This window comes from Lissotriton vulgaris, chromosome 1_1, assembly GCF_964263255.1.
Source record: "Lissotriton vulgaris chromosome 1_1, aLisVul1.2, whole genome shotgun sequence".
Taxonomy (NCBI): Eukaryota; Metazoa; Chordata; class Amphibia; order Caudata; family Salamandridae; genus Lissotriton; species Lissotriton vulgaris.
The window spans coordinates 218,135,250-218,150,271 of record NC_141685.1 but is presented as its reverse complement, the minus strand read 5'-3'; the positions used below and the strand labels follow the sequence as shown (position 1 = coordinate 218,150,271).

Genomic DNA, 15,022 nt, shown 5'->3' with positions numbered 1-15,022 from the left:
ATCATATGTCGATGACATCTATCTCACAGATGATGACCTGGATACTCACTTGAAAAGAGTGAACACCATAATACTTGGGTTCGCAGCTGAGGGTTACAAATTCAACTTTAAAAAGTCACGAATTGCCCATCTAACTGTTCTATGTTTAGGATATGAATTATCAAGTGAAGGCAAAAGCCTAGCAAACAACTTCTTAGAGAAGTGCGCTGTACTCCAAGCACCAAAAACGCTGAAGAACTTACAATCAATACTAGGTTTCCTGAATTTCGGAAGAACTTATATTCTAAATTATGCGGAGAAGGTTTAAACCTCTCTATGAATTAATAAAACCTCATTTCAAACCAATCAATTGGACTCAAAAACACACAGAAATCTTAAGATCATTGCAAACAGACATGTTAGCTAAAACAAAATTACAAACTCGCGAAAACGTACGCAACCTTGTAATCCGAGTCATCCCAGGAAAATGCGGATTCACGTACCTAACCTCTAATGAGGGAGAAACGGTACCAATAGCTTACAAATCACATCTGTACACACAAGCTGAAATGAAACTCAGTTCAACTGAAAAAATTCTAACTGCGGTTCAGACTGCTGTAGCAAAAGAAAGAGCACTAGCACAAGGTAAACGAATAATAATCGTAACATCAGTACCTGCCCTAGAAGTGGTAACAAAAGCAAGCATTCCAAATGCTAAAGCACTACATCCGAGATGGATACAATGGGTTAATTCTTTTGCTGCAACAGACGTAGTATACGAATTTGATCCAAATTTAAAAACAAAAGAATTCCTCAAATATGAATATGAATGTCCTCTGCCGACCGAAATTCTGCCTCTAGAACATTACGGCTGTATATTATATATACAGACGGATCAGCACAACCCGCAGTTGGGGGTAAACAGGCTTACAGTGCTGCATGCGTGATTGTTAAAGGTCGTTGGCACAAAGGAAAATTTAGACCACTGGTCACTAAAACGCAATCTCTATGAGATTGTACAGCTCAGCGAGCTGAACTACTAGCATTTAAGATGGCGCTTAAAAATACCGATCGCCAATTCCCCACACTAATAGTGTGCGATTCATATTACTGCGTTCAGTCTTATAATGAATACTTGCAGAACTGGGTTCAAAACGGTTTCAAAGATGCAAAAGGTGGCACAATCAAGCATAAAACGCTTTGGGAACAGTTAGTACTTTTACAGAAAGAACTACAAAAGACTCACGTGATACATACACTGAGTCATCAACGTGATGGCGTTCACGTTGCGGGGAATTCATTGGCTGATGAAGCCACGAAGGGAGCTGTGCAAACGGCTTCCGTAGCTGCTATCACTCAGTCAAAAACAAAAATAGACAGCGATATAATGCAAGCTGTCAGTGCTTCACTAAAAAATGAAAGTAAACACTCCCGAAAGGCTTTCCAGTAAAGTACTCATACATAACTGATGTGAATAATGTTCCTTTTGCTCGAATCCCTGGAGTGGGGGATAGGGCAATTCCAAACATGGAACACAGGTTAGGACTAATTACAGCGGCACACGAAGGGCTCGCTACTACACATGCTGGGGTTTCCGCCACAATATCGTTATTAAAATAGAGATATTGGTGGCCGCGCATGAGAATACAAACTAAGAACTATGTTCTAGAATGCGAAATATGCCACAGAATGAAAGTATCAACAGTGAAACGACCAACACAGACGCCCCTTCTAATCTCTGATAAGCCATTAGCATGTGTTTACCTGGACCACTGTGGTCCCTTACAAAGGGATGCCAACTATAAATATATCATGGTCGCAGTGGATTCTTGCATGAGATTCATTTGGATGTGGCCCCAGGGCTCGGCTGACGCCAGAACTGTTAGAAAAGATTTGCGAGTCTTTATCGGCACATATGCAATTGGCATGCTACATTCTGACCAGGGTCCTGCGTTTAGCTCTAGGGTTTACAAAGAGGCCATGACCAGCATGGGCATTGCATTGCGGTACTCTTGTTCCTTCCATCCTGAGGGAAATGCTGTAGTGGAAAGTAAAAACCGGGATATAAAGCAATCTATAACGGCGAGGGTATTAGGTTCAGGTGATGGGTGGGTCCAACATTTAACAAGTGTCCAACGTAGTCTTAATAATCTGCCAAGAAATTCTCTAAAAGGATTCAGTCCGTACGAACTATTGTTCGGTACTAGAATGCATATTCAGGACCTTGATAGTCAGACTTCAGTGGTAAAAGAAAAAAGCTTTGATATCAAAGACCGTTTGGCTGTTTTACAGGACTTAAATGCAACAAGAAAAAGCCTGAGCAACATAAAATTAAAGCAACAGCCAACAGCCACTGAAGATAAACCACCTGTCCCAGCAAGACCTGTCTGGATTCCAAAGATCGGGGATCTGGTCATAGAGAAGATCGTGGTGAAGAAGAAATTTGGGCCTTCTTAAGAAAAACAGTACCCGTCTTAGCTGTCAGCGGAACAAGATCAGTTGTACTACCGCCCCTTGCTGGTAACCAGGAGAACCGAGTTGTATCCATCGACCTGGTAAAACCACAATCATGTGCCCAAAAATAAGTAGTAGGCCCAGTGGACTCCCAAAAAATAGCAGAACCAAAATGCTCTACAATACAAGAGGTTCAAACTGAGAGACTAATCACATTTGATAAACCGGCAGTGAATAAAAAAGGACTATGCAACCATGCCATGGAACTTGTGCCTCTTGAAACCCAAATTGCAACAGTTCATCAAGAAACACCAGTCTACAATGATGTAGCCTCTGTCTGTTCAAAAGAAACAAAGAAAAATCCAAAAGCAAATGAAAATTCTGAAGTAATTCCAACAATTGACAGAACTGCATCTGGTTACTTCATCAACTTCGACGACTTCTCTGAAGATCCAAGCGAACCTGAAGAAATGCCAGCAATAAAAACTTTTAAAGACAAAGTAATTGAACTCTTTTATCAACTCAAAGAAACCTATCTGATTTCTCCATGGATTGAATTATGGATTGTGTTAGGTGTACTTTTCCTCCTGCTTTGGCTCATCATGGTTCTTTGTTTGGGAAAATTCATTGAAGGACAATACAGTACAATGGATACAGCGAGCCAGAACATCTACTTGGTCTTAAAACCTCACAAATCATCTCACATCGAGAAAAGAGAACTATCATCAGTGAATCTCACAGCCAATCAAATACCCGGAGGGGTAGCATGGGACAAAACGGATTATGAAATCTATGGCCCGGTTGAGATCTTGAAATATCCACATTAGTTCAAGGTTTTATTAAGTGACATTGTAAAACAAAGTACTTTCGCTGATGATTGGGACTTTGAAAGTATTAATGATATGATGTCAGATTTAGTTATGTCAGCAAAATTCACAGAACATGATTATTTACAGGGTTAATCAAATTATGAACAATTGTATTGTTACAACCACTTTGGCAATCACTATTTGCATAAATCTGCACAACCTAGAATTTTTTTTAATTATAATCAATAGGAACATTGTGCAACTCCACCTAAAAGCAGCTCGAAAACATTGTATGAGAAATTCCCATACTTCTCAGAGTTTAACACAAGTGATGCAGAAACGTTTTATTTCAAAATGTTAAATAAGACAGGCATAAAAACAATGTTGACAAATACTAAATTGATCTATTCTGAAACATTTTATCAAAAAATGATTACATTTGGTTTTGAATTCTGGAAAAAAAACATTGAAACAAAAACAATCTGGGGTACAAAAGATTGGCAGGTACAAGGTTTAGAAGCACTGTTTAGAGCCTGCATGATCCCAGAACAAATAATATTCTTGAATCACACAGTTCAACAGACTACTTGTCTTGGCCTTACTAAGATTAAAGACTTAAACAAACCGTCTATTCCAAAGCCCATACCTGATAGTAATAGCACTACTGATATGGAGATAGACGTATCCCATATTTTACACCAAAACAGAACACATCCTGATTGGAAAAAATGGTTGATCTGGCCCACAGACACAAATAACTGTCAAGATAGATTCCTGAACAAAATACAGGGGTTCAAAATGACCAGGCCAGACCCAAGATACTCCCAGAGACAACATCCAGGGATAGTTACAACATACAGTGTAGGGAAACTATGCCTTGAGTGGCTAGAAAAATCCACACCGGCTGAAATTAAGCAACACTTGACTTTACTTAAAGACGATGCTGACTTGCGTGATTTCATAATGGGACCACGCAAACAGCGTCAAAAACGTTTCATAGCGGCCGGTATATACGCTGCATACAACGAAGCTTGGAAAGTAATACAAATTGAAACAGCAGAAAAAAAAAGAGAAATTGATCGTACTAATTTGGAAAAATCACTTTCTGTTGTGGACAATGGGTTAATGACTCTGTCCTCCAGAATATATTCACTGGACAGTATTTTATTATCTGCTATTGATATAATAGAGCAGGACTTACTAATGTTACAACACAGTCAGTCCCAATTACGTTCTATTGTACAGCTTGGCTGGATGTTGCAAAATCTGCGTTCAGGCTACGTGCCATGGCGTTTAATCAACACAACGTTATTATTTTCTATCTTTAACCTTACTGATAAACAAATCAGTTTGGCACAAAAAGGAGAAGACTATACGATTCTGAGCATTGACAAACTTGAGAGATTACCATTGACAATGTCAGAAAGACCTGTCATTGAATGGATAATACACAAAATAATTACAATCCCGATAACAACTGCCAAGAGTATATACCAGCGGGCCAGTATGAAAGGTTGGGTAAAGGGTACATCAAGTCATCATGGAAATTACCTTATACACACACATGTTACAGTGAAAAGAAAAGAAATGTATTTCTTAGTGGAAACAATTGTAAAAGATCACTGGGCGGTACACTTCTTTGTCCAGGTATTAACTTGTATGGGGCCTGCAAAGGATCTTCAAATAACCTTTCATGTCACCTGCACGGCACTCCTGCAACACAGATATAGCCATTCTTTAGACAACTTTCTAACTGGAGTTACATTCTAATAACTGACCACAGCTGTTGTGGCATGGTGCCAGGGAAAGCCTATCTCGTGAGCGTTAGTTCCATGGTCACTTGCTGTATGCAAGTATTGTATCCAAAAAGCACTCCAGATACGGAGATAACAATTTGGCCTTCCTTAAATATCTCTTCTATTCGAATTGATACTTTAAGCAGAATGAAGTCTGTTCTTTTACAGACAACTGTGCCTCTAACGTCATCAAAAGAAACGTATGATCTGCAAGTTGCAAGGACAACGGCAGAGATACATTCCCTTTTATCAACAAATTGCCCCGTGCAATTCGTAGAAATGCTAAGCCAAATCCAAAATATGTGAGATACCAGTTGCATAGTACATGTATTTAAGACAATTTTTTGGGGACTGTTTACACCCTTCGAAGCAGTTCTGGGCATCTTTCCCAATTTTGTCCATTCTGTCTTTGGCGACCTACCACTACTTTTGGGACTCGTAGCAGGAATTTTATTTTTGATCCTTCTGCTCCGATATGGCAAGCCAAGTCGCAGACAAGACTCCAGCAACGATGGAAGAAACGATCCTAGCTATACGCTATCGGGACCGCATAACTAAAGTCCTCGGATTAGCACACCTAAGAGATCTGAATATGACCTGGTTTCTTTCATTCAGACCTATTTGGCAAAATTGCACCTTACCTGTGCTTCGATGTATGCTATGCGGAGAAGAATGCGTGTTGATCTGTCTTACACTACCATCAGCAGTACCAATGGATACAGATACTTTGCTGAGTCCTGTAATGGTTCATGCATCGTGTTGTCCCCAGCAGCTACCGATTCTGATGACGGCATTCGTTGAGACTTCACCACTACGAGTATGTGGCAGTGAAGTATGAGATGAGAGCAGCATCACCCAGGTACGACCTTCAGTGAGCATTACTGATCCTGACATCGATGATAGCAATCATTCTCATGACTGCACTGTTGCAGCATTTTCGAACTTGGTCGAACTTTCACCTGAAGCTGTAAACCACTTTTTTGCGAATCTGTCTCAAATGATGTTCTCCCCTGAACAGAAATAATAATTTTTGAAGCAACAAGCACACAACGTTCCCTGATCTCTGAATTCGGCCTTCAGCTTTGATAAACAAAAGCTACTGAAAATATTTAGAACTATTTTTTCCCCAGAAAGCGAAATTATATTTTTTTTCCACTTCCAAAATATTTACCTTTTTCTGGCACATGTACTTTGCTTAAAGTAGAACTATTCTTAGAGAACAGAGCTTCTATTTATGGAACTCTAGAGACAATATATTACCTCAGCCTCTAGCACAGTACAGAATCTGTATAAATATGTGATGGAATGGTCTCCACCTTTTTTTCTGTATTCAGAGCCATTTCATGTGTAATTTTTGCAATTCATTCAGCTGATATATATATATGCATTTTTTTTTAACTGAATGAAACCACTGCTTGAAAAGCGTACAGTACCAATAATCATTTTCGTGTACTTACCATATACCATTTCAAATGCGAACCATGTATTTTGGGGTGGGTTGGAAAACACATGCACCAGTATATGTTTACTATTGCTTAGTTTTAGTAATGAGGGACATTAGATCGTGGAGTGGGTATTGTATTTCTATCTAGGATCCTAATTTGATATTCATATTTTATGCCCTTGTGCGGTTAAAATAAATATTATCCTCATAAAGACATAGCAGTCACATCCATATTAGCCGTAGCCCATGCCGTCCACATTAAGCAAGGCTACTTCCCCGGACCCTAGAAAGTACAACGAGTTCTCTTAACAAACCAAACCTCCAGCAACCTGGGAAATCCCCATGGCTTTTGTTTTGATTTGTCATAGAACTCCTGTGAGCACTGTAAGAACGGCCAGTTCTTAGTGACATCTTTATTGACGTCTTATGTCCCACCTTACGTCAAACCAGGCACCTTTCAGGTATAAATATACCAACGTTGCCTTAAGCAAACATACAGTGGTGGTTTTGGAGCAGAGCGGCTATCTACTTGCCGGAGAGCCCAGCTGATGTGAAAGCCCACGGACGCCGCCCTCCTGTTTGACGCACTGAGAGAGACGCTGCCTTCGCGGGCTGCTGGGATATCGAGTCCTGAAAGAGAGATACCTGACCTCCTGCTTTCTATTACCAAGTTACGGAGCTAACTAAACCCTTAAAGAGAATTCTTGATTCAGATTCTTGGCAAAACCAACTTAACTTAAACTGCCACTTATTTACTCCTTCCCACGCAGAGCCTATTGGGAATATAGGAACTACTCTACAAAAGGTGCAAGCCCTTGCCAAATAGAGACCCCATTTCTAACATGGCTGTCTTCCTGAATTTGCATCAGTCGGGTCAGGAGGTTATGGGCATGAAAGTGGTCTGAGATGGTAGTAACATATATACCAAGATATCTAAAACCATCCGTCACCACTCCCGCTACGTACTCCGGCGGCAGGACTGGCACAGGGACTCACAGAATGTATACCGTGGGTTTGGGCCAATTGATAGTGTAGACGGAGTATTTGCCAAAATTGGTGAACATTTGCAGAATGCTGCCCATGGAGGATTGTGGTGTTGCAATGTATAGCAGCACATTGTTGGCGTATAAGGATATTCTATTTTCCCAATCCTCTGTCCAGCGTAAACCCAGAATTAACAGGTCTCACCAGATCTAGGTCCAGGGCCCCAGGAATTAAGCAAAGATTAGTGGCATAAGGTGGCAGCCTTGTCTGGTTCTCCATTGGAGGGGAAATATTCAAGAAGTATTCCCATTCACTACCACTTTAGCCAATGGCCCCAAGTGGAGAAGTTGTAGCCAGGCGAGAAACTTGGGGCCAAAGCCCAAACGTTCTAGAACTCCAAAGAAGTAAGGCCACTCAACAGTGTCGAAGGCCATGCATGCATCAAATTTTAGATTTCTTTTTATTGAATTTGTAATAATGTGAACAAATCCTAGAATTGTGTGATCTACTCTGGACAGATGTGTTTTTTAAATAATCATCTGTGAGATATATGTCGTCAACATAGGACAACGCTTCATTGTCAAAGCACTGTAACAGTTGCCTTATACGGGCAGAGTACAAGACTGGGCTATACTTTTATCCATGTGGCAATCAACAGCATTGTTTTAGTGACCCGAGGGCGGTAAATCAAGTCAAATACCTGCTTACAGGTGCTATGTTTTGGCAGAAAAAGACATTTGAAATGTCTAATGTGGTTTTAAAACTTTCTGCATTATAACGTTCCTTAGTGGTGCGCCCTGCACATTTTTTCTGCAAATGTGGACTGTTAAATTGTCTACAGTCCAAAACCAAGTGATATAAATGATCTGGGCTCACTATTTGAAACAAAGGATTGTTCATTAGTGAGGTGCAGGTTTCATTACACCTTAATATTCAAGTTGTGCTAGACTTTCTCTAACGTGTTTTTAAGCCTCATGTTTGATAGGGTATTGTGGCTACACTTTTGGGCTGGACCTTATGGGTATAATATTGTAAGGAGATTCTTCATCCTTGGCAGCTTGATTGCGTATAATGTTTGGGCTTGTGCAAGGGCCCACTCCTTGGCGTAGTATTTTATATTCTGGAATGAGGTCGGAGAAAGTTGGTATTATCACAAACTCCTTTTCAGCATAGAGAATGCCATAACCAAAAAGTAAGTTCTCCCAAAAGAGAACATTATTAGTAGGAGGTATATCACCCCCGATTTGTAATTGTAATTCATACAACTGGCTTGGAACACTTTGTCTCTGGTCCAGTGTTTCTGTCTGGGTGTAATCACTCATTGCTACTGCCCACAGACACTCTTGAAGATTATGAAGAACTGTTGTGACTTTGTGAGCCCTTCTTTGGTTTTATGTACTCGGCTGTTCTATGCTCTGATCGTCCTCCTCTCTCCAAGCATTTGTGGATGACTCCCGAAAGGAACAAGAATGATGCATATCACTATACTTATACTGAGGCAGTTTAGTTGTTTCACAGATGTGCATATTATAGCACTTTTCAGGTGATGGCTGTAAAGGACATTCTCTCTGTGGTTTAGTTTTTTCTTTATTTTTCTTATTAGACAAACATTTTTTTAGAAGATTCAGGCACCTGCTTTGAGTTATCCTTTTCAGCATTAGCTTTAACTTGTGGCATCCAAATTATCTTGGCTTATAGTTGTATAGGTGTCAGCAATCATTTTTGAAAGTTCTTGCTCCTGATCCCTTAATGGAACTTGTGCAAGATTCTGACATACCCCCAAAGCTGCTGCTTCCCCTTTAATATTACTTAAAATAATTGAGGAGTGTTTGGCATTAATTGCCAATAAGTTTACTCCCCAGGTACAGGGTTGGGGCTGCCCCATATTCATTTTGAATCTGTTTTAGCACCTCAGGCAAAACAGGAATAGATGGTGTACCATGTGTTATGGTATAGATCACAGCAAATACTGTGCCCCAAGTGGCACAGTCATCTACCCGGGGCAGCATTCCTAATGGTTGGAACAGTGTAAGAATTCTATGTTTCTCTTGAAGACCGGTATGGCGAAATCATCACAGTGTGAGGAAGCAGGCAAAGATGACTGCATTGATCTGGCTTTTCCTGGCAAGTTTGCTGTCCAGGATGATACACATTGCGGGCATGGTCCATTGGAGTGGGTGAGGGTCCTCGTTTGGAAGGCACTAGAATTCGGTCAAAGGTGAGGTATTGTTCCCAAAAATCAGTATCTCTGTCTTGTCAGTGTTGATTCTTCCATGTCGGCGACGCTCGTCATGCACCTGTAAGTTGTCTATCTTGGTGGAGGGGTCTTCTGAGTGCGAGGATACGCTGTGTGTCATTGGGGTAGTATATGTTGTTTAGTCCATTCTAAAGATGTAGATCAAACTCCATAAATTCATCATATGTTACCAACATTACTTTGAGGAGATGAACCTGCAGCAGGATGCATGGTATTTTTGACCCTTTGGCAGTGGTAATTAAGTTGCTTCACTGACTTTAGTAGCAAACTTAGCATTATTTCTAGCAGTCTATAAACAAAGATACCTAACACAGCAATGACTTAAAACAGCAACAATGAAACAAAACAATGCAGCTAGACAGCAAAGAAACAAGCAAACACAACAAAACACATCATAAAAAGCAAATCAAAGTAAATATCTCAACTCAAAATACAGTAGCAGGATGGGGGTGTGTTTTACTGCTGTGATGCTGCTATATGAGTGATTTAACATTTTTGTTGTTTTGTTTTGTTGGTATGTTGTGTTGTTTTGCAGTTGTGTTATTGTAATGCAGTATCGTTGTTTTACTTCCCTTGCAGACCCTATACAAATGGACACAGTCTCATTACACAATACTATGGGTACAAAGCCATTTTCATGATGGAGTAATAGAAAAACTAAGTCATAAAACTGCAGCACCCAAGATATTATTGTGGTCCACCCTCTGATGTTATTCACTGCCATTCTAGCTTTATAAAAGACAACACTAACCACTATGATAGAGAACTGGCTGAGTAATGCTCACCACTTTAAAATGTTTAAAATCCTTCCATCTCTCAGCTGGAGACACTATGGAACCTGGACAAGGAATGCAGCTCCTATCAGCATGAAACACTTTAGGAAAGGCTTGCAGATATGCTGGCCGTAGGGCCAAAGCACAGCCTGTACCATTAAGACTCTGTAATGGGTGGAGTCCAGTAGGGACAACGCCTCCTGTGGTTTAGGTTGTTTTAATCCTTTTCTGCCTTTTACTCACCTTCATACCTTCCATTGGAAATGACTGCAATATCCACATACTGAAAGAGACAATATTAAAGATTTAGATCAATATTGTATCAAGGGTTGAGCTAAAATGCATGCATAATACAACAAATAACAGAACAGACAATGCCATTACATTTGCAGCTAAGTGGAACATTGGGGCATATTTACAAAGAAGTGGCGGAGTGAGGCATTAGCCGTTAGCGTTTCCCCCTGAGGGTTTGCCCCGGAACCACCATAGTGCAAGGGTGTCTGAATGCAGGGGAAGATTGTTTATGCAATAAACAGACGTTAGAGGGAGGGTCCAAGGGCAGGATTAACGACCCATACAGACACGTGCCCAAATACTAATATAACAATAAAAGTGTCTGCCGGTCAAAAGAGGGATTCAACTGTGTTTGCTAGTGTGTAACGCTACCAAGGCTGAATGAACAAATAGTGCAAAAATGTGCAACCAACAACACACAATTCCTGAATTTGGAAAAAGTGTCCATCAGTTCCCATTTAGTACCGCCCTATTCATCATCTGGTCTCTCCTTAACACAGGAGGAAGTGTCATCTGTCACTAGTTGTTATTGTGACAGATAATAAACCCAATGTGGGTAAGAAATTGTGTAGGGGTGGAAATTATTTGATACATAAGGGTAACTGAATTGCATTGCATAACTGTAGTGAAAATTAAGTGAGTAAAATTGGGTAGAGATTGAGTAGAGATAAAAAATTTTAATATTTTCTCTCAACTCTCCCAATATTGAAAAACGCAATGATAAACTAGCAGATTTATCAGAATATCTGCAAGCTAGTAGGGTCAACATGTTCCAGCATGTGTGGCTATAAATACGCCACTGCTTTCATAAGGCCTTGTTTTTAACAGCTACTGCAAAAAATTTGAAAATATCACCTGTATAATATCAGGTTTTTGCTCAATTTCCTCCAGCGTACTAGAAAGGAATGAGTACAGACAGGAAGCACAGAGAACCACAGAAAAGTTAGCAATTCAGACATAAGGCATTATGTTCAGCTAATCCATGTCATGAATGCAACATATCTAGAGAATATGGTAATTAATTCCATTTCCCCATCTCCACTCGCTTACCTATTTGGTAGGAGGAAATGACCTCACCCCACCTGGCTGCAGCTCAGGTGTGTGGAGCACCGCTCTGGTAGAACAACAAAACAAGACACACAAGATTTCTAGTTCTCCCAGCTAGGAACGAGGTGATCCAGTCCAAGGCTTTTCCTTGTATGCCGATGTTGCTGAGGCGTTGTATGAGGGTGCTGTGTCAGACTGTGTCGAAAGCGGCGGAGAGGTCGAGTAGAATGAGGGCCGCTGTTTCTCCGTTATCCAATAGTGTTCAGATGTCGTCTGTTGCTGCAATGAGGGCGGTTTTGGTGCTGTGTTTGGCACGAAATCCGGACTGAGAGGGATCGAGGGAGTTGTTGGATTCAAGGAAGGCGGCGAGCTGGCTGTTGACGTCTTTCTCAATGACTTTGGCGGGAATGGGAGGAGGGATATGGGTCGGTAGTTTTTAAGTTCAGAGGGGTCTGCTGTGGGTTTCTTCAAAAGGGCGCTGAGTTCGGCGTGTTTCCAGCTTTCTGGGAAGGTGGCAGAGTTGAACGAGCAGTTGATGACATCACGGAGATGGGGTGCAATGATGGAGTCAGCTTTGTTGAAGATGTGGTGGGGGCAGGGGTCGGTTGGCGAGCCAGAGTGGATTGAGTTCATTAGGCGGATGGTGTCTTCAGTGGTGATTGCGTTCCAGGCGCTAAGGTTATTAGTTTGCGGAGTAGGTTCTGAGGGGGGTGGGGAGGGTTGATCGCTGGGAGTGTTCTCGAAGCTCTTGTGGATGTCGGCAATTTTGTTGTAGAAGAAGGAGGATAACGCATCGCAGAGGTCTTGGGAGGGAGTGATGTCGTTAGATGCTGCAGGGTATGCTCAGACGTGAGTCCCTTGCTCACTTTGCCACTGGATTCAAGCAAGCCTGGCTGAAAATGGCTGGAATGCCAGAAACCAGTCCTAGGAAGCTTGTTTCCGGTCCAGGGAAGGCATGGCTTGGCAGTTCGGGCTGGACTGTTCCCATGAGGCACAGGGTCAGACTGATTTGTATATGGCCATGTCTGAACTGGGGTGGCAAAGTGGGCTAAAGAACGGTGATGTATTAAACCTAGATCTTTTGACTGGGTGTGAGTGTTTGATTGGTTCAGATGCTCCGTACATCACCACCCCCTTTTTTTACGCTTAGTTAACTAGTAGTGGCAAAAGCACAAGGAGGTAAGTTGTTACCAAGTGCTGACATGTAGGGTACATGTGGTGGTAAAGTGACCAGGTCAGAGATTGAGTCCACTGCTGTGGATCTGTCTAGAGTATGCATGCACTCTTCCCTGGGGCATAGAGACCAATGAAAGCAAAATTCTACAAACACTCTCAATAGCTTGACTGCAGGATGGCCGTCTAAATGACATCCACCTTTCTTCCCACCCAGATGATGAAATCCATCTTGTAGGAAGATGACTTTTTAGATAGTGAACCAAAAAATAGGTACAATGTGTAAAGAATCCAGACAGACCCCAAAGGAATTACAGAAGCATAAATTACTTCCTAAATGTTCTCTTTTGTGGGAGTGTGAGTGAGTAGTTAGGAATATCAGAGGGTAGTGCTAGGCATTTACTACACATACAAAGGCAGTAAGTGAGACACACTCAATAAGGAAATCACACCCCAATTTATAAAAATAACACATACTTTTAGATAAACATAGATACAAAGATCATCGGAATCAGGTAAGTCCTTCTTAAGTTATGAATTTTTACAGTTGTCAGAAATTGACACTTTCAATTTCTCAAGCAGTAATGTTATTTAATGGAGAAGAAACTAGTATTGCATTCAGGCACTTGACAATGACTTACAGGACTGTTCTTCAGGACCTAAGGTAAGCATTGGGCAAGGTCACCTTAGGAAGCTCTTGGACGTCCGGGTGCAATGGTGGTTTACAGCACCAGGAATCCCACTCACTTCAATGGAGAATGGTCTGGTAACAAAGAGGTTGCAGGCTGGGACTGGGAGACCAGTCCAGGGGAATCTACAGGAGGGGTCATCCATTGAGATGCTTGAGCACGTAGGAATGCTGTTGGTCCACTTCTCCACGGGCTGTGAGGACCAGTTGCAATGGTGTCTTTTTGCAATGGGTTGAGGTGCAGCAGTCCTTGGTTTGGAGTGAACCTGCAGAAAGAGGTTGCAAGTGGCGATTGGAATTCCAGTCTGGGCAAACCCAAGCATGGAGAAGTGTGGCTCAGGAGAAGTGTGGCTCAGGGGTTAGAGGCGGCAGACCTGGAGCCTGAGTTCGGCCCGGGACCAGGGTTCAATTTCCTGCCTCGGTGGGTCTTGGGCTCAAAAATTCCACGGACTCGTTAATTCTCGCTCCGGTGCCTTCTCGACTCACGGGTTCACACTCTGCGACTCTGGGCAATAGCTTGCTTAATCTCCACAACGGCCCCTCACGGTGGGATGCCTGGCTTTCACCTTGTGGATACCCTGCCAGGGTATCTCACAGGGGAATACCAGGACGGGTTCCCTAAGCAAGCGCTGAGATGCCCCAGGGTAATGTTGTGCGCTATATAAGTCTCATTCATTTCATTTCATTTCATTTCATTTCATGGGCTTGGCTCTTGCGAGTCTACGGTCTTGCATACGGGCTATGGAGCGCCGGTGAATAGGTCCTTTAGGAGTAGGGTGGCAGCTGTCACAGGCTCACATCTTTATTTAGCAGGAGAGCGGCAAATAGGACAGCTGGCCCACTCACAGTGTGGGTCTCACTTGATGAGCAGGTTGGTCTTCCTCAGCATTGGTGTCCGGACTGGAAACATCAAGCGTTGGCAGCTGGAAGTGGCCCGGTACCCCAGGTATTGATCCTGTGTGGTTCCTTTTGAACCTGGTGTCCTCCCACTCACTGGGGTGGGGTGGAGCAGGTGTTTGTTCTGGTTGGGAAGTGCCTACTACATGGAGCACACCTTGGGTTTTTTGTGCCTGTGGCTGCAAGATAGTAGCTCCTGTAGTCAAAGGGAATTTCTATGGCAATTGGTTAATCATTGGCAGCCCTCTGGGTTTCTTGGAGTCTGCACAGCAGGACAAGTCTACTTCTTCCATGATTGTTGGGAGCAGCAGTTAGCAGTTGCTTCTCGGTTTTCCTGACTGGACACGTCTTCATCCACTCCTACTCTTGATCCATCAAACTCTAAAATATATAGGAGTGAGGTGTAGTAGTCAAAGGGCTGTTCGTG

At 42.1% G+C, this 15,022-nt stretch overlaps 1 protein-coding gene across 5 annotated transcripts in view; it reads right to left on the bottom strand.

Moving 5' to 3' along the window:
• The window catches only part of LOC147740927 (uncharacterized), a 364,072-nt gene that overhangs the window by 146,487 nt on the left and 202,563 nt on the right, over positions 1-15,022 (bottom strand). For all 5 annotated transcript variants that reach the window (XM_086936051.1, XM_086936065.1, XM_086936062.1 and 2 more), the window contains one exon: positions 10,740-10,779. In XM_086936051.1, the coding sequence (XP_086792177.1) occupies positions 10,740-10,779 (40 nt within the window). The remainder of the gene's footprint in view (positions 1-10,739; positions 10,780-15,022) is intronic.